The sequence below is a fragment of the Gouania willdenowi genome, chromosome 21 (genome assembly GCF_900634775.1).
Source record: "Gouania willdenowi chromosome 21, fGouWil2.1, whole genome shotgun sequence".
In the NCBI taxonomy this organism is placed as follows: Eukaryota; Metazoa; Chordata; class Actinopteri; order Blenniiformes; family Gobiesocidae; genus Gouania; species Gouania willdenowi.
The window spans coordinates 33,095,099-33,114,011 of record NC_041064.1 but is presented as its reverse complement, the minus strand read 5'-3'; the positions used below and the strand labels follow the sequence as shown (position 1 = coordinate 33,114,011).

The following is an 18,913-nucleotide window of genomic DNA, read 5'->3' as shown; positions in this document are numbered from 1 at the left end:
AATAGCAATATACAGTAAATAGAATGAATATGACAAATTAAAAAACAGGTATGATTTAAAAATCATACAAAATAAATAAAGGAATATTTTTTAAAGAAAATCATATTACTGTCAAATTATACAATACAGTATTACACAACTGCAGAATATAAGTTTTTTATCTTCTGAGACAAAAAATAAACATATATATCAAGTTCATTTAGGTAAGCTACAATGAGCTCAAGTAAAAGATTTTCAATATTCACAAGTGGTGAAATAACCCAAAGTTGGAGTCCAGAATAAAAACAAAGAAGTCGCATTACGAAGAATTGTTTTATATCCCAAGAAAGATTTTTTTTATACTAGAAATTACATTTTTTTCTTACATTCCCACATGCAGTTATGGACCAATGAAAATAGTCAAAATTTCAGATTTCCAGAGCGTGTTACCCAAGAACCAATGCATATACAGTATGTGACTAATCATTAGTGATGTGAACAGTCTATGTTCATAGCTCAAAGCTGATCACATTACAGGGAGCTGAGGCATATGCTAAGTTATTTACTGAAGGCCCAAACATGATCCAGATCCAAACCATGACAAACTTTTTTCCAATTTTGAGGAGCTGGTATGTCCACCAGATAGGATGTGTGGCAAATATTTTTTATATATTCTGAGAGAGTAGGTGGAGCTGTATTAATATACCAAATTTCAGTTTCCTATGTGATGTAGTTCCTGAGATATTGGAAGCTGAAAATGGAAGAGAAATAAGGAAGCATGAAAATCGACTCATAGCCCCCTCACTAAATTGGCCATATCTCAAAAAGTATTCATCCAATCAAAGTAAAAATGTACAGTGTGACTATTGAATTATTACTGAACAATTGGAAGAAAACTTCAGAACTATTTGAAACCAAAGTGCGTGGGATGTAGTGAAAATGTGCTTGTTTGTTATTATTTTCTGCAGGGATTTCAGGTTGGAATACCTGAAACAGTCCCCAACACGCATTGGTAAGAAGTACAAGAAAGCGGTGTACACACTGTACAAGAACGAGTCGTTCACTGAGATGATGGAGTCCAAGCAGAGGAGGAACGAGCTGGGGATCTTAGGTCCAGTCATCAGAGCGCAGATCCACGATGTCATCACTGTCAGTTTCACTTTATCTTGTTCAGTTCTTTGCTTTTTCTCAACCAATGAGCTCCACCCATAGCCTGACGTACTATAACACACTATTATCACTGAGCATTCAACTGTGTGTGTGTGTGTGTGTGTGGCCTCTTAACTGTTCTGTTTCAGACTGATTAGACTTTGTGTTCTTTCTGTTACAGATTGTGTTTAAAAACATGGCGTCCATACCGTACAGTATCTACCCACATGGACTGACCATAGAGAAGTCAGAGGAGGGAGTCAACTACCCACGCAGAGGTTTGGACTGTTTAAGCTCCTCCCATCACTGATTAGCCATTATGGGGCCTGTACTACAAAGCTGGATTTCCTCTTATCGCACTTGCAGGATTTATTCGGTGTGTGCTGTACTACAAACCTGGTTTACTTCATACCTGGGTAAATCACCATGGTAACTTAGGCTGAACAGATAACCTAGTCGGGATTAGGTTTTGTTCTGGCTAGGATCTGAGGGAGCACTAAAGCCCCGTCTCCTGACCAATCAGATCTTTTGGAGAATGACCTGACCAAGAAATAGAGGATCATTCTGTGAACACGTCTCTGTGTGGATGTGATGTGATGCTGACAGAAAGAGAATATTTAGACACCGTTGCAATCCTTTCATTTCCCCCATGACATCCTAAAGAAAACATATAGATTTTTATCTGATGGCCTGACCTGCATTAGTCAGCTGATAAAGCCTGTGTGCAACGGGCACTTTCTGTGCTGTAAGATAACCCATGCTGTATAAAATACAAATATTGTCCATCTTATGATGTAGGCTGAGCTGTATGAACGCAGCATCAGAGCCACGGACAAGGTCTGTGCCTTAATAAACTGAAACTGATCAAAGTGTCTATTTATTCTCCCAGGAATTAATAGACATGAATAGATTAATTGTATAATCTCATTAATTTAAGTATTAACAGTCCTCAATTCTCTGCCTGTATTCCTTCCTTCCTGCTTTTTCTGCAGCAACAGTGTTGTTTTTGGTCAGAAACGATTAATTTTAATTATTCACATTTTTAGATCATTTATCCTCAATTGTGACACAAGTCTAACCAGTTTCTCTACTTGTGTGATTGGTCTGATACATATATGAAATTTGTCCTTTGCATTTAACCCATCCCTGAGCAGCAGTGGGCAGCCATATTGTGGCGCCTGGGGAGCAGTTAAGGAAGTGTAGGTGATTTTCAAAAGCTAACATGATTTTGAACGTAGCTTCCCCGGCGGCTCCGCCTTTACCCCCTCCCCTCTGTGCTCCGTCTCACTCACATGCACGAGCACCGCTGCTCCAATAGCAGACCTCAGCTCATCGCTTGTATTGTGTAGAAACTACGTCATCTCATGTCTCATTCATTAGGTAAACACTAAACTTTATCATTACATATGTTAAAAAACTTGACTAAAAACTCTGTTTTAAGTCCGTCACCGGTGACGCGCTTTGAGCGTGGGCTCGTGCACGCGAGGGGTCGAGAACGAGCAGGGAGACAGGGAGAAGTGATTGGTTAAAATAAAAAACTACGTATTTTTTCATTGGTCAAAGTTATTACAGATTTACAGCTGCTACAGTTGACAGTTGATGTTCTTCGTTCATTTTTCAGAGCACATAATATATTAATTTCTGTCAGGACATGAAGACAATTTTAAACCAAAAACGTAAAAAGTGTATCCGGAGATAATCCCCTACCCTACCTTTAAGTGAACGTGTTTATATCCTGCTTCATAGTACAGCTGCTCTGTGACAGAGATCATTTGGTTAGGTGAAGCTAACAGATATATATCTTGGATATACTTATCCAGCTTTGTAGTAAAGTGTCTTTAATTATTTCTTTAGCACTATTTCTCATTGAACTATTCTAGGTAACGTTGTTCACCAATTGTTTTGAGGATGAGGAAGTATCATTAAGTACTAAATGACACTTCTCTCAAACTACTTAAACAGCCTGTGATTGGTTGGATACTGAAGTGTGTCCTAAGCTAATATGTCCTTAACCTCCTTCTATTGTTTTATTTTCTTTTTGTTGTGTGCTCTGAACAGCCCTAATCTCTCCACATTTTATAATAAACACTAAAACTTTGTGTGTACACTGTGTAGTTCATGCATCTCCTCTCTGTGACTGTGATGACAGGAAACCATTCCCACGGCGTTCTGCCAGGTGAGACACACACCTACGTGTGGAGGGTGATGGCGGAGGATGAACCTCTGGAAGCTGACCCCCGGTGTCTGACACGAATGTACCACAGTGCAGTGAACACACCACGAGACATCTCCTCAGGCCTGATAGGACCCATCCTCATCTGCAAGAGCCAGTCCCTCAACGTCAGGAACGTACAGGTACAAAGTGGGACAACTCACCACCATCTCCATCAAAACCAGGTTTTCTTCCAGTAGACTGATAGAAAGATGAGTCATTATGACAGTGTATCTTACAGTGGGAAATAGTTTTAAAATGATATTTGAAAAGCATTGACTTACATTGTGTTGCATTATTGTTATTAATTTCAAATTAATTCAAAGCATCGACTGAAATCACATTAAGTTCAATCGATTTAGGTTTAATTATTACCTCCAGCATTGAGCTAATGTTTTTAGCAGCGTTTATTTGTTTGTTCGCACGATTACGTCAAAAGCAGTGACGTGCCGTGACCACCAGGTGTTGATCTCCATCTTTTAAAAGCTGTCGTTTTTCATCAAAAAAAGTTTATCTATCATCTCTGGTGCTGTTATCCTGACTGTTGGGTTATCCCACCCCACCCACTAGCTAGAGAACGTAGCAGCAGCGGTCACGTGGCATCTATTCACTAATGTACTGTAAACTTAGGTATAGCATTTAACACGCAAAAACACGCAATGGGAACGGAGGCAGAAGAGCAACGTGCCTTTGGGAGGGGGCGTGGCCTCCCTCTGCCTTACAGCAGAGTGAAAAAAAAATAAATAAAAGTGTGCAGCTGTTGCAGGAAATAGCGCTGTTTAGTAATTTGGGCTATGAAACGCACAAAATGCGGACACTTTCAAACTTATAGGTACTGTAGGCTATTGGAAATGGAAAAAAAATTCATCTATAATTATATTATAATTAAAACAAATAATCAAAATATCAATTCACCCTTGGGTAGGCACTGCCTACCTTGCCTACCCTGACGGCACGTCACTGGTCAAAAGTAATTAAAGTGTAAGTACACTAGGGGGAAATTAAAAAAATGCCTCGATTATGGGCGTGGCTCCTAGAGTAGTTAAGACACGCCTAGTCACAGCAGCCCTTTCTTTATTTGTATCGGGAGGTAAAATAGTTTTATAGACAGGGATAAATATGGCAGAGCAACATAAAACATACAAGAGCAACTTTACAGAACCGACATGGGACATCAGGAGGATGGAAACATATGATTACAGTGAGCAGATTTTTTTTTCCAACTACAATTTTTATTTTTTTTATCTTCAGAAAATCAATTACAATTATGTTCTGAATTACGATTAATTGCAATTACTGAACCTGAAACAAATAACCTCATAAGAGTCAACTTTCCTCTTGTGTTAGCTTTCTGTTAGCATCTCTTATGATAACGGGTCCTAAATCAGCTGTAAAATACACTAAAAACAAATATCAATCATCTAATTTATTTACTATCTATTGGTTACATTCTTAGACTTCCTAATCAATGAAAATATAGGTTGTAATGTTTTTGGTGTGGGTGTCTGAGCCTTTTTTGTGTCAGTATACCCCTAGATTTAGATAGTGTTTAAATGGTAAAATTTGGGAAAAGTTTATATGAAACATATTTTAATAATTATTAACTCCATATGTGTAGAACTTTACATAGAACTGTAACATGGTTCCCCAGTTTTGCGTTAAATTATAATCGACAATTTCTTATGGAATTTTCATGGCAATTACAAAGTCAATTATCTGAACCAAATTACAATTTAATTAGAGCTATGACAGAAACATATTTTTTAAATCGCAATTATAATTACGCCATAATTGTAATTAATTATCAATTACGCGATTACAATTATAATTGACCCCAACCTTGATTCCTACCAATCGGACTTTACAGCCATCAAAAAGTGTTTGTGTGTAAAAGATTTAAAAAAAAAAAGCGATTTTAAAACAACTAAATCTTTCAATTAAGGTCAAAATTGAAATATAATCAGAATCAGAATTTTTTGTAAATTGTATTCAAACTCATACCATTTCAGTGTAAGAACATACAACAGCAATATTTTTTTGCAATACAAGGATAAAACAGAATAAAAGTAAAAAATACATGGAATTAATGGGTCCCTATTTACAAATAGAAAATGGCATTTAAAAATAACTTTTGCATATTTAAGTTTCTATTTGGTTCATAAATTTGTACATCCCCAATCATGCACCTCAGTGCACGTCACTGCTCATCACAGCATAAAAACTAAGATGGGTATTACTATTTTTGGGGGGAAGATAGTCAAATTATTCACTGTTCTTCAAATGTGAAATTCCTCTTGTGATTTAGGAGTGTTACAAAGGTTTTGGCTTTTTTTCTGTAGCTGAGAGCAGACAAGGAGCAGCACGCCATGTTTGCCGTATTTGATGAAAACAAGAGCTGGTACCTGGAGGAGAATATTCGTCAGTATAGTGACCCGTCCAAAGTGAATATGAAAGATCTGGATTTTTATAAATCCAATGTAATGCACAGTAAGTTGTACCAGAATAATAAATAATTTATAACCAAACCTATCTTTGGTGTTTTGATGCTAACAATCCTCTGAATCTGTTACAGCGATTAATGGCTATGTGTTTGAGAGTGGCCCCCTACTGGGATTCTGCAATGGTGAGGTTGCAACATGGCACGTTTCTAGTGTTGGAGCACAGGATTACATTCAGACAGCCACGTTCTATGGCCACACGTTTGAGCTGAATGAACAACTCGAGGACTTTCTCAGCCTTTACCCAATGACTGGAGAAACCATAAGCATGAATATGGAAAATATTGGTGAGTTATGTCTCACCATTATGACAATGTTCCATGTATGAAATGATCTAAGGCAGATTTTAGGACAGGTTAGTTGGTACTGTGGTCCATAAAGATCAATAGTAAATACTCTTAAATATGATATGATATCAGGGATGGACTGGGACAAAAGATCAACCCTGGTATTTTGTGTCCAGACCAGTCCACTACATTATCAGCGACACCATGTAGAAGCCGTTATTATGTCAGTGATGCTCAACATGTGGCCTAATTAGTGAGGATTCGTTCCCCTTTATTATTATATGTTATTATTCTTCCGTCCACTCAAACTCGTCCCACAGTTTTCAACCAATTTCAACAATTGAGGAATCAAACTTTTCAGAAAATTCTGCACTTCTCTGCTATGTTCCAGCTTTTTAAAAACTTTCAACTTTTTGAGTTCTTTCTCGTGAAACTTTTTGCTTTCTTCCACTTACATTGAAAATTCGAACCTTTTAGACCCTCTTGTGCACTTTGACCCTCTTCATCGTCGGCCATTTTGAAACTGATCCAAACCATTCAACTTTTTCAACCTTTTTCAACTGTTTCAACCTTTTCAAACTTTTTCAACCTTTTTCAACTGTTTCAATCTTTTCAAACTTTTTCAACCTTTTTCAACCTTTTTCAACCTTTTTCAACTGTTTCAACCTTTTCAAACTTTTTCAACCTTTTTCAACCTTTTTCAACCTTTTTCAAACACTTCAAACTTTTTCAAACTTTACAAACTTTTCAACCTTTTTCAACCTTTTTCAACCTTTTCAACCCTTTTCAACCCTTTTCAACCTTTTTCAAACTTTTCAACCTTTTTCAACCTATTTTAAATTTTTCAAACTTTCTCAAATTTTTCAAACTTTTTCAACTTTTTTAAACTTTTCAAACTTTTTCAACCTTTTTCAAACTTTTCAACTTTTTTCAACCTTTTTCAACCTTCTTCAAACTTTTCAACCTTTTTCAACCATTTCAAACTTTTGAACCTTTTTCAACCATTTCAAACTTTTTCAAACTCAAACCTTTTTCAACCATTTCAAACTTTTTCAAACTCAAACCTTTTTCAAACTTTTCAAACTTTTTCAACCTTTTCAAACTTTTTGAATGCTAAAACAATGCTATTGCTAACGCTATGCCAATGCTAACCCGATGCTTATGCTATCGCAATGCTAATGCTAGCACAATGCTAATGCTAGCGCAATTCAAATGTTAGCGCAACACTAGCGCAATGCTAATGCTTGCGCAATACTAATGCTAGTGCAATGCTAATGCTAGCACAATGCCAATTTTAGCACAATGCTAGCGCAATGCTAATGCTAGCACAATGCTAATGTTAGCATAATGCTAATGTTAGCATAATGCTAATGTTAGCATAATGCTAATGCTAGCATAATGCTAATACTAGCGCAATGCTAATGCTAGCACAATGCTAATAATATTAGCGTAATGCTAATGCTGGCACAATGCTAATGTTAGCACAATGTTAATGCTAGCGCAATGCTAATGCTAGCACAATGCTAATGTTAGCGCAATGCTAATGCTAACACAACGCTTATACTAGCACAATGCTAATATTAGCGCAATGCTATTGCTAACACAATGTTAACGCTGACGCTAACGCAATGCTAACTTTCTCAAACTTTTTCAACCTTTTCAACCTTTTCAAACTTTTTCAAACTTTTCAACCTTTTCAAACTTTTTCAACCTTTTCAACCTTTTTCAGCCTTTTTAACCTTTTTCACCTTTTTCAACCTTTTTCAACCTTTTTCAATCTTTTTCAAATTTTTCATACTTTTTCATACTTTTTCATACTTTTTCAAACTTTTTGAACCTTTTGAACCTTTTCAACCTTTTTCAACCTTTAAAGCGATTGTTGCTAAGTTATTACAACGTTAAGGCTATTGCTAGGTTAATGCTATGCTAATGTGCGACGCGAGCCAGCACATGCATCCTCACTTGCATTTTCTTCAGGAAAGTTTCAATTATTATTCCCCCAGAATAATAATAAATATAATATATAATTAATGTTAGCTCTTCTGACACTTTTTTCAGGCTTTAGTGCCTTTTGCCAATAAATACCCCTTTATTACTTTTTTTGTCCATTTTGCAAGTTCTTTTTGATACTTTTATCCAATTTTTGTCTTTTTTTTAATTTATTTGTTCATTTTTCATCCAATAAGCTAACTTTTGTTCAATAAATACAACTTGTTTCCTGATTTCTCTACATTTTTCCATATTACACTATTGTTTGCCACATTAAAGCTATCCTTTGCCATTACGTACCACTTGGTTCCTCTTTATTTGCCCATTTTTTGGCCACTCTTTACTGCTTTTGGCCCATTTTATTCCCTCACACTCCTTTCTTGCCAAGTTTTTGCCACCTTTGGACCATTTTTGGCCACCTGTTACAATGTCTGCCTCCACTCAAAAAAGACGTAGCGGACCGAACCAGCCCACTTCGGGTCGACGACCCACAGGAACGATGCCCTGTGTGCCAGATTGTCAGTCCATCCCTGAGTGGGACTATGATCAATAAGCTACATTACTTCATACCTCATCATATATGAATTCAGCAGAAAAAAGGTAGTTTTAGGGTGTAGCTTATTTGCATTTTGAACAGATTTTGACAAACCAAAGGTTACAATAACTTTTGGAGGGGATCCAGAAAAATATTGGACCGATCTTTCTGAAATTTGACACCTCAGTTATGTTGGGTTTGCTCCTTGTTTACCCCACAGAGATTCATCTTGATCGGATCTAGATTGCACATTTTATGGTGATTTTTTGGCCACTGTTCATCCAAATAAGGTTACTTTTGCCCAATAAATACTACTTGCTTCCTTTTTTCCTTACATTTTGCCTTTTTTTGTTCCACATTTTTGCCCTTTTTCCCTAATATTTAAGCTACCCTTTGTCGTCACATACCACCTGGTTACTCTATTTCCCCATTTTTGGGACGCTCTTGACTGCTTTTGGCTCATTTTAGTCACATTACAATCTTCTCTTCATGTTTTTGACACTTTTAGACCATTTTTGGTCACCCGTTACCATGTCTGCCTCCACTCGCTCGTCAAAAAAAAAAAAAAAAATGTAGTGGACCGGACTGGTCCACCTGGATGATGCCTGGTATGCCAGATGGCCAGGCCACCCTTGTATGATATAATATGGTTTGTTTCACTCCAAGCTTTTCAATGTGCTCCAGAGAGACAGGAAAACTAGTGTAAAGTTTTGATCTGTTCTGAATGTGTGTCTGCTCATGGGTAAATGACAGCTGAGGTTTGTTCAATAATTATTTTCAGTCTCGGTCAGATTTGGCTGTGCTGCAGCACAAATCAACACATTCAGGTTTGCGTACACAAGGTCAGACCTGACGTGAGATATGACCGTAGTGTACGCTCCTGTCAGAAGTGATAAATACCGAAGTCTGCGTGAATGTGGTGGTACGCCCGTCATGCGCACAGATCTGAACGTACAAACAGTTGATAAATAAGGGCCAATATGTTTACTTAAAGATCATTCACAAATGTTGCTTTGGCTCTCTTTACCCCAGGTGTCTGGCTCTTGGCCTCTCTGAATTCACACGAAACAACCAAAGGAATGCGTGTGAAATTCCAAGATGTTGAGTGCTATCGTGACTATGCGTACGAGTACGACTACGAGGGGCCAACGGTGAAAAAAGAATACAACGTGTGGAAGCCTCCGAGTATAGATGAAGTTAAAAAGGAAGAGGAGGAACCAAAACCGGTAAATAAACCTACAGGGGAAACGGATGTATACACATTATTGTTTGCAGAAGAACTGGGTCTAAGGTCTCTGAAGAACCAATCTGGCACCACTGATGTGGAGAACCTAGACCTTACTTTCCTTGACTATGATGCTATTGATGTGCCTGATGAAAATTCAAACATCACCAATAAATTCGTGAAGGAGAATGATAAAGCAAATTGGACCGTTGTTTTACAACCAGATGTGGAAAATCTGACGAACATGGTTGAAGTTGATGGCAACAACCGTACAGTCAAATTCCAGGATCAAAACACCACTATTATACCATCAGTTCTAATAGGACAAAATACAACCAGCAGTTCTCCTATAGTTATACCAAGCCCTCATAATGTTACAGTAAATGGAAGGAATATTACAGAAGTTCACAATGTTTCTGCATCACCAAAGAATATTAATCTTAATGAAACTTTACCAGAAGGTATAAACTTCACTGGTTTTTTGAGAAATTATGCAAAAATTATGCAAGTATTTGAGGACATCATGTTTAAGGAAAAAGCCCAAAATGCCAGCACCTTAACAAACAACATCGCTGCCTCGGCCAACCTGAGTCTTGGTAATGTCACACTTTCTGGCGCATTGAATACAACCGCTCAGAATGCTACAGCTTCATCACTGACTGGAAATGCCTCGACAGAGCTTAACAGTCCGACCAACACAAGTAAAGAAAATGCCATTCATACTGGAACTCAGGCAGAGACTTGGACCACTATCAATGAAGTGGAAATGGAGAATGTAACAATGACTGGAGACAATCATACATCTGAGAACAAAAGCTTTGTTGAAGAAGAGAAAGTGTCCAGAGGAGATGTGTTTGCTGAACCTTTTTATCCATCCAAGGACAATTTGGAAAACTGGACCCTAAGTATAAATGACTTTGTTGGTAGTCTGCTGGAAAGACATAACATAACATTAAAACCAATGGTTGAGCTCTCAAACAACAAAACTGACGTGGACTCTTCCATCAAAGATTTAGAAAATGGATTTCAAATGAGCTCCTTTGAAAGTGTTGGTCATTCTCTCCACAACAATTTATCAGACATGGCTATGTCATTAAAAAGTGATCCAGATTCATCACGTAGTAGTTTGGTCAATCTTACAGTGGTATTTGATGCATCTTCTAATGAAAGTGTTTCCAAAGAGAATGGAAATCTTTCCTTTCTTGATAGTACAGAACTACTTAGTGCTTTGGAGAGCAGTGAAGAAATTCTCATCTACCTTCAAGACAACATTACAGAGGCCATTAAAACCACCTCCCTCAAAACACAAGGTCACAATTGGACCTATGAGGGAAGTCACCAAACAGTGCCAGCGGAGATTCCTGAGCAAATGAAGAAATACTTTGAAGATGAGACCATTTCAACAACTATAGCACCCAAAAAGAAAGTCAGAAAGGTGAACTTGAGAAAAAGACCCCAGAAAGGACAAGGTTTAAAAACAAGGAAAAGAAAAGAATACAAGCCTCAGTCTAGGAGTGGGCAGCCATTTTCCCCACGTGGATTCCATCCAGGAATGAGTCCTCGTGGGTCACGACCAGTGTCACCCCAACCCATCTCAGATGAGGAGGATCTTGTAAATATGCCAGTAGTGATCGGAGTACCAAGGCCCGATTTTAGTGATTATGAACTGTACGTGCCAGGGGGGGAACCGGATCATTTGGGCCTAGATGAACAGGATGTTAAAGCCAATGAATATGAGTATGTAATGTACAAAGACCCTTACAGTAATCATGAAGACATCAAGAATCTAAACCTAGACGAGACTGCCAAATATTACCTCAAATTATTAGGTCCAAATATCAAAACTTATTTCATAACAGCGGAGGAGGTGGAGTGGGACTATGCTGGTTACGGGAGTAGGTGAGTGGCACTTAAAGTTTGAGTCATGACACTTTGACTCATATAATGACTAAAGTGTCACCAGTGGTTAAAGCCCTGTTTTTGGAACAGGAGGCATGACAAATCTCAACAAAACCTACAGAATACTAAGTTCACAAAGGTGGTTTTTCGAGGCTACATGGATGGAAGCTTCCACACCCCAGATGTTCGCGGAGAGGTAGAAGAGCATCTTGGTCTCCTTGGACCGGTCATCAAGGCTGAGGTTGGACAAGACATCATGGTAAGTTGCCCTTCTTCTCAGTTTGATGCCACATTAGGTAGAGCAGTGGCTTCCAGCCTTTTTTGGTCTCAAGTATCACTTGAGCCTTTTTATTATACCAAGAGTATTCCCTTGTGTTTGATTTGGATTTTTATATTTGTCGCCATGTTATATTATTCCTCTTCTGATTCAGATCTTAAATGGGCAATTTAGTTGGTCAGTTTCAGTTTTTTTCTTGTTTGGTCATTGCCCCATCACAACACTGGTTTTCTCCTCTCCACCCTTAGCATCCATTTCCCTACATATGCAGCTTACCTACCAATAGTTATTGGCACTTGAAGTATACAGTCAGTAGTCATCAGGCAAGAGTGGCGTGGAAGTGTCCATTGTTAACTGTTTACATGAACCACTGCTGATCAACAACAACTCACTGCTGTTCCTTAGAACTTCATTTCAACCAACCGATGGCCTAGGAAGGTGCTTGTGAGTGAGGGAGGGGGATATTGTATCAAGGAAAATTATACCAACCTACCCATAAGTCAGCCTATGCATGTTTTGTTAACTACATATATCATGGAAAAGGGATTAATCACCTTAGATTAGAAACTTAATTTGACCACAAATTGAATGTGCCATCTGAAAATAATAGCTCTGCACCGCATTGTGGGTTGTTAATCAAGTAATCCCAAATTGTGACAAATGTTTGTGTGCGTGTTGTATTGACTATCTGTGTCAGCTGATTAATATTTATTAAGTCTTTAGCAGAAGCCACCAATATTTCAATGCTGGAAAATACCAACAAAATAAAGAACAATATCAAATTGTGTAGACCTTCATTTAAATCGAGCTGGATGTTCAATCACTGCTGAGCCTTGTCTCCTAACACTCCACCCGGCTTGTACTCTCTTTATTACTCCTGTATAAGTGATTCCGCAGCTTTCAACATTTAATTAGTACTTAAACCTGAATGAAATGAATAGAAATGGCAGTTAGTTTGTTCTTGTTGCATTGAAGCTCTGCCCTTAAGCTAAATTCACTGTGCAGTATGTGGTCAGGCTGTCAGACAATGTGTTTCACCTTTTTTCCACTCTATTCTTTGAGTAGGACTCCAATAATATTCAACTGGTGATAAAAAAAATAAAATAGTAACTAGTTTTTGTTGTTGTACTTTTTTTTGGGGGGGGGGGTTAACGACCCTGTAGGTGACTAAGAAATTTGCCTTAATTTTTCTTGGAAATGTATTGATAATTGTGTCCCTGCTCAAGCACATTGCTAGAAGTACTTGTAAGCAATTCTAACCAAATTGGGACTTGTTTGAATAAGAGGTTTTTAATCTCAATGAGACCTCCCTTTTTAAATACATTTTAAAATGAAAATAAACAGAGTAAGTTTATTCAAGTTGCACAGATGTTGTTTTCCTGACTGTGGAACCTGATCTGGTCCACCATAAGAGATCTGAATAGAAATCAAAGTAGAGAAGCCTGAAACACCCTTACTTAATCCATTCTCATTATTGCCTGAACACCTGTATATTGTTTTTTTCACAGAAACCAAAATCAAAACCATTAAACCAACATGTGCTACTGTGTGTTGCTTTCCATGTTGTAGGTGGTGTTTAAGAACAAAGCCAGTCGTCCCTACTCTTTACACCCTAATGGGGTTTCCTACACAAAGCAGACTGAAGGGCTGTCCTATGAGGATGGATCAAAGTACTGGTATAAATATGATAATGAAGTCCAACCCAATTCCACTTTCACTTACTTATGGAAAGTTGGTGAAATGGTGGGACCAAAGCCGGGAGAATCTGACTGCCGCACCTGGGCGTATTATTCTGGAGTGAACCCTGTGAGTTATGAGCTGATAGCAGCTCTCCTATTGTTCTACTCATCTAAAGCCACTTAGATTGACATACTTGTGTTTCCTTCACCTTGTTAGGAACGCGATATCCACTCTGGGCTGATTGGACCTCTGCTGGTTTGTCGTAAAGGCACCCTGGAGACAAAAACACAGGACATGAGAGAGTTCACTTTACTTTTCATGGTGTTTGATGAGTCGCAGAGCTGGTATTATGAGAAGAACCGTGAAACGATGCAAAGAAAAAGCCGTCGTAAAATCCTGGACCCTGACTTCAAGGAAAACCTCAAGTTCCACAGTAATACAGAAACTGCCTCCAAATGGGATAATTGATCAGAAAATTATTAATCAAACTGTTTCATATGATGGATTTTTCAAAATGATGGTGAGGATAAGATCTGTCATTTCTGGGTGTTTCCTCAGCTATAAATGGTATCATATTCAGCCTGAAAGGTCTGAGGATGTACACCAACCAGCGCGTGTGCTGGCACCTAATCAATATGGGTTCCCCCACCGACATGCACAGCGTTCACTTCCATGGACAGACATTCATTATCAAGAAGACCAGCAGCTATAGACAGGCCGTGTTTCCTCTGCTTCCTGGTGAGAACGTCACGGTGCGCCGTGTCAGATAATTGTTGCTGGGAAAGGATTCAGGACTTCCTGTTTTTGCTGTTGTTTTTCAGGTGGTTTTGCCACTCTGGAGATGTATCCATCCAAACCTGGCCTCTGGCAGCTGGAGACAGAAGTTGGTTACAGTCAACAGAAGGGCATGCAGACCCTTTTCCTGGTTCTTGATAACAGTAAGAGCCATCAACATCCAGAGACGACTATTTGCTTTTACAACATGACTGATTATTTACTTTTCATGATTGTGTTTTGTGTTTGCAAGACTGCGACCATCCCCTGGGACTGCAATCCAGCAGCGTGCATGACAACCAGATCACTGCGATCAACTCTAGAGGTAGCTATTGTCACATATTTGTCAATTTACATACGCTGAACAAAAATATAAACACAACACTTTCGTTTTTTCTCCCATTTTTTATGAGCTGATCTCAAAGATTTAAAACATTTTCTATAAACACAGAAGACCTATTCTTCACAAATATTGTTCACAAATGTGTCTAAATGTGTGTTAGTGAGCACATCTCCTTTGAAGAGATAATCCATCCCACCTCACAGGTGTGGCATATCAAGATGCTGATTAGATAGCATGATTATTGGCCGATATCTAAAGCCGATATTTGAGGTCGAAATATTTTTTTAAAGCACATTGGTTATGAAAAACAACCACTCATATGATATAAATGTTTATATTATAATATACCCGTACACAACCAAGTAAAACAAAAATCCTTATCCTATTAAGGATATAATAGAATAAGAATATTTGATCAGGCACTATTATATTATAGCCTTATCCTCTTATATAGGCTTTTTATTTGTAAGCCTATTGGCTTCTACCTCTCCCATGCACAAACTATTATTATTATTATTACTTTTTTTGTTGTTGTATATTCATACATCCGAATAGACATTTTTTGTGTTCTTTCTTTTTTCCTTTAATGGCTACTCTGCAATGCTTTAAAAAAAATTTAAAATAAAAATAAAATGAAAAAAATCGGCCAATGATCGATATTGAAAAAAGTCCATATATCGGCCCAATATATCGGTCAGCTGATATTTATTGGTCGGCCTCTCGTAATAACAAGTAAATAATAATATTTTCCTCGAGTGTATTGATACCATTATGTCAGTGAAAGTATTATCTGAAATATTGAGAAATAAGAATTAACACCATTGTGGTGTTCATTTGATATTCTGCTGTTTTTATTGTTATGGCGCTTGAAGGCTCCCCTGTTAATGCCAGCAGGAGGTGCTGGTTTCCAGTGTAAGGTGAATTGTTAATGGGAGCTTAATCAGTGGACACGTGTTAATGCTATGTTTGGGAAGACTTGGCAAAAATATTGACTAAATCTAAATACAAATAGTTAGTGTATCTTGGCTGAATAATGGTGAAAGTAATTACTTGATGACAAACTATTTGTATTTAGTTCTGATTAGACACATCAATTCCTAAATCAGGCTTCCATTGAATCATTAAATTAAAATGTTTACTTTTTAACCTTTAGCATACTGGGAGCCTCATCTTGCCAGACTGAACAATAAGGGTAGATACAATGCGTGGAGCACAGAGACGAACAACAGCTGGATCCAGGTGTGTTTGCACGTCTATGGTAGCTTTGTTTTCCATGTCAGTGCACCGTTGATGCTTTGATTTTCCGTTATGCAGGTGGACTTCCAACGTCCGGTTGTGATCAGCCAGGTTGCCACGCAGGGAGCCAAAGAGATGTTTCAGTCGGTGTTTGTGTCAAAGTACTCCATCTCGTACAGCCTCGACCGCAGGAAGTGGATCTTCTACAAAGGCGACAGCAGGGACTTCAGAAAGGTGGGGAGGGGTTGAACTGATGATGTACGATTAGATCAGGGCAGATTCTCTCTAAATTTCTGTGATTAGGTATCAGCCCCATCCAAGCCCAAAATTGGATCGCAAACCAACAATAATCTGGAATCCGTGTACCCTTCGTTCTTTGGTTATTCCGTTTTTAAAACCAAATCAAAATAACAAATAAATGGTGTGGTTATTTTGTTTTACTGACTTAAAACCAGAACAGAAATACAGACACTTCAAAAACTATATTAGCAGCGTTTTTCTGTTTTTTAAAAAAATGTTTTGCATGTTTTAATACAGCTAGCCACTGACAGCAGTCATCAACACACATGGAAGATGATCACAAGAAACAAAGAGTACCAGTAGATCCATTACACTACCACTAGTTCTTTTAATCACATTAGTGCATGCTTTTCGTAACATCCATTTTTTTTAGATGTATTAACGTATTACTGCTTTTTTTGTCTGGGAGTAAAAGTCTGCCCCCGTCCGTGGATCCTCTCTGTGTGGTGATCTTAAAACATAAAGCGCTTGTCCTAGTTTCCCCGTAAATATCCAAATATCTCACAAACAGAACAAGATTTAATTTTAAAACTGAAAAATGCTGCTTGTCTGGTTTTTGATTGTTCTGTATTTCTGTTTAGGTTTTAGGTCTAAAACAAAACAACCACACTGTTTATTTGTTATTTTGATTTGGTTTTAAAACGGAATAACCAAACAACAAACAATACACAAATTATCTGAACATCCGTAACATCTGCTTCTCTCCATCAAGGTGTTCATTGGTAACCAGGATGCATACGAGACAAAGACAAACACGTTCTTCCCTCCATTGGTTGGACGCTTCATCAGACTTCATCCCATCACCTGGAACAAAATGGCCACCGTGCGCATGGAGTTTTACGGGTGTGAGCTTGACGGTGAGTCCAACTGATACAATATGAGTCAATTACAAGATGCTCCGTGCCCCAATCTAAACCCAAATCCTAGCAGTTTTTCAGTAAAACGAGTCTTTATTCTTCATATGAAAATTGCCATGAGTCGATGACTTTGTTGACTTTGGCGTTGCATGAAATAATGAGTTGAATTCTCTGCCTTCAGGCTGCTCGGTGCCTTTAGGGATGGAGAGTGGACAGATCGAAGACCGGAGGATCACAGCCAGCTCTACATTTACCAACTGGTACTCTAGATCATGGAAACCTTCCCTGGCCCGCCTCAATAAACAGGGAACCATCAACGCATGGCAGGCTAAGGTAGCATTGCTAACACTAGCACAGCCAGTGGAGCACGGTTTGGAATAATGACATCAATAAGCAAGAAAGAATGCAGCGTGATGAAATAACAAATAACTGGAGTGTGACAGTGATGGGAGATAAAAAGAAAAAAGTCTTTATTATCAGTAATGAAAATTATAAAAATTATAACAATAATGGTCATACATTTTACATATAAAGCACTTTTTATGGTACTACATAGAGATTTTTTTTCTAAACCAAGTAAAAAAAATAAATAATAGTAAAAGTAAGATAATCAGTAGCAACACCCACATTTTGTAAAATGTATTTACTGTAGTTTCAGTCCAATAGAAAAGGAATAATGACGCATAAATACAACAACAATAAAGTAAAGTAAAATGATCCAAAGACTAAAAGTACCTAAAAAAAAAAGACTAAAAATAAATGAACAAGGACTAATAAAAACAGATATCAGATCAGACCAAAACCATACAACATTAAGTGTTAATTATTTATCACATATTGTAATAGTTATTATAGAAAGAAACATGTTACATTTTCTCATTTTTTTTTTGGTTGTTTTTTTTTTTAATAAATTAAAAAAACAAAAACATTTCGTAAAAACAACCAGAATTTGTAAAATAACTACAAAAAGCAAAAACTTTGTAACATATTGAGTTCAGAGTTGTTAGTGAAACACACCTGCATCATTACTGAATGCAGAGGTTCCCAAAATGGGGGGTGCGCCCCCTGAGGAGGGGCATGATGCTAGAATGGCAGAGCTGAACCTTCTTTGTACTTTATAAAGACCTATATTACTGTTCTAAAATATGACTGCAAATGTTATGTTATTTTTATGAGATTTGAAGAATAGTCAAATTTGATTTTTGCTTTTTTACCCTGTTTTTTCATTACATTTTGTTGCGATGGGTGAGCTCTAAGAGTTGTCTTAAATTCTTCAAAGTGGGGCGCAGCAGAAAAAGTTGAGGAACCATTGACTTAATGCCTTGCATTGTTTTTACGTAATGTGGTGTTCCACGCCCATATGTTGCTCAAAGGAAATTACCTACTGTAAACCTGTCTTTGTGAATTGCAGTACAACGATATGAACCAGTGGCTACAGGTGGAACTCCCTCAGGTGAAGAAGATCACTGGCATCATCACGCAGGGGGCCAAGTCTCTGGGCTCAGAGATGTACGTGGTGTCCTATATCCTGCAGTACAGCGATAACGGCGTGCAGTGGAGCGACTACAACGACGACGAGGAGATCCAGTCGTACAGGGTGAGCCATCGTCCAATCACAAACCAACATTCTCCCACAACAACAGAGAGTCACAGAATCCTCCTTTTTGATCCAT

At 37.9% G+C, this 18,913-nt stretch overlaps 1 protein-coding gene across 1 annotated transcript in view; it reads left to right on the top strand.

Moving 5' to 3' along the window:
• The window catches only part of f5 (coagulation factor V), a 35,729-nt gene that overhangs the window by 15,544 nt on the left and 1,272 nt on the right, over window positions 1–18,913 (top strand). The window contains exons 10-26 of the mRNA XM_028437083.1: window positions 948–1,128; window positions 1,310–1,406; window positions 3,278–3,483; window positions 5,680–5,827; window positions 5,913–6,125; window positions 9,682–11,773; window positions 11,864–12,032; window positions 13,620–13,856; window positions 13,947–14,163; window positions 14,289–14,468; window positions 14,552–14,668; window positions 14,758–14,829; window positions 16,001–16,086; window positions 16,162–16,317; window positions 17,096–17,240; window positions 17,422–17,573; window positions 18,652–18,837. Coding sequence (XP_028292884.1) covers window positions 948–1,128; window positions 1,310–1,406; window positions 3,278–3,483; window positions 5,680–5,827; window positions 5,913–6,125; window positions 9,682–11,773; window positions 11,864–12,032; window positions 13,620–13,856; window positions 13,947–14,163; window positions 14,289–14,468; window positions 14,552–14,668; window positions 14,758–14,829; window positions 16,001–16,086; window positions 16,162–16,317; window positions 17,096–17,240; window positions 17,422–17,573; window positions 18,652–18,837 — 4,654 coding nt within the window. The remainder of the gene's footprint in view (window positions 1–947; window positions 1,129–1,309; window positions 1,407–3,277; window positions 3,484–5,679; window positions 5,828–5,912; window positions 6,126–9,681; window positions 11,774–11,863; window positions 12,033–13,619; window positions 13,857–13,946; window positions 14,164–14,288; window positions 14,469–14,551; window positions 14,669–14,757; window positions 14,830–16,000; window positions 16,087–16,161; window positions 16,318–17,095; window positions 17,241–17,421; window positions 17,574–18,651; window positions 18,838–18,913) is intronic.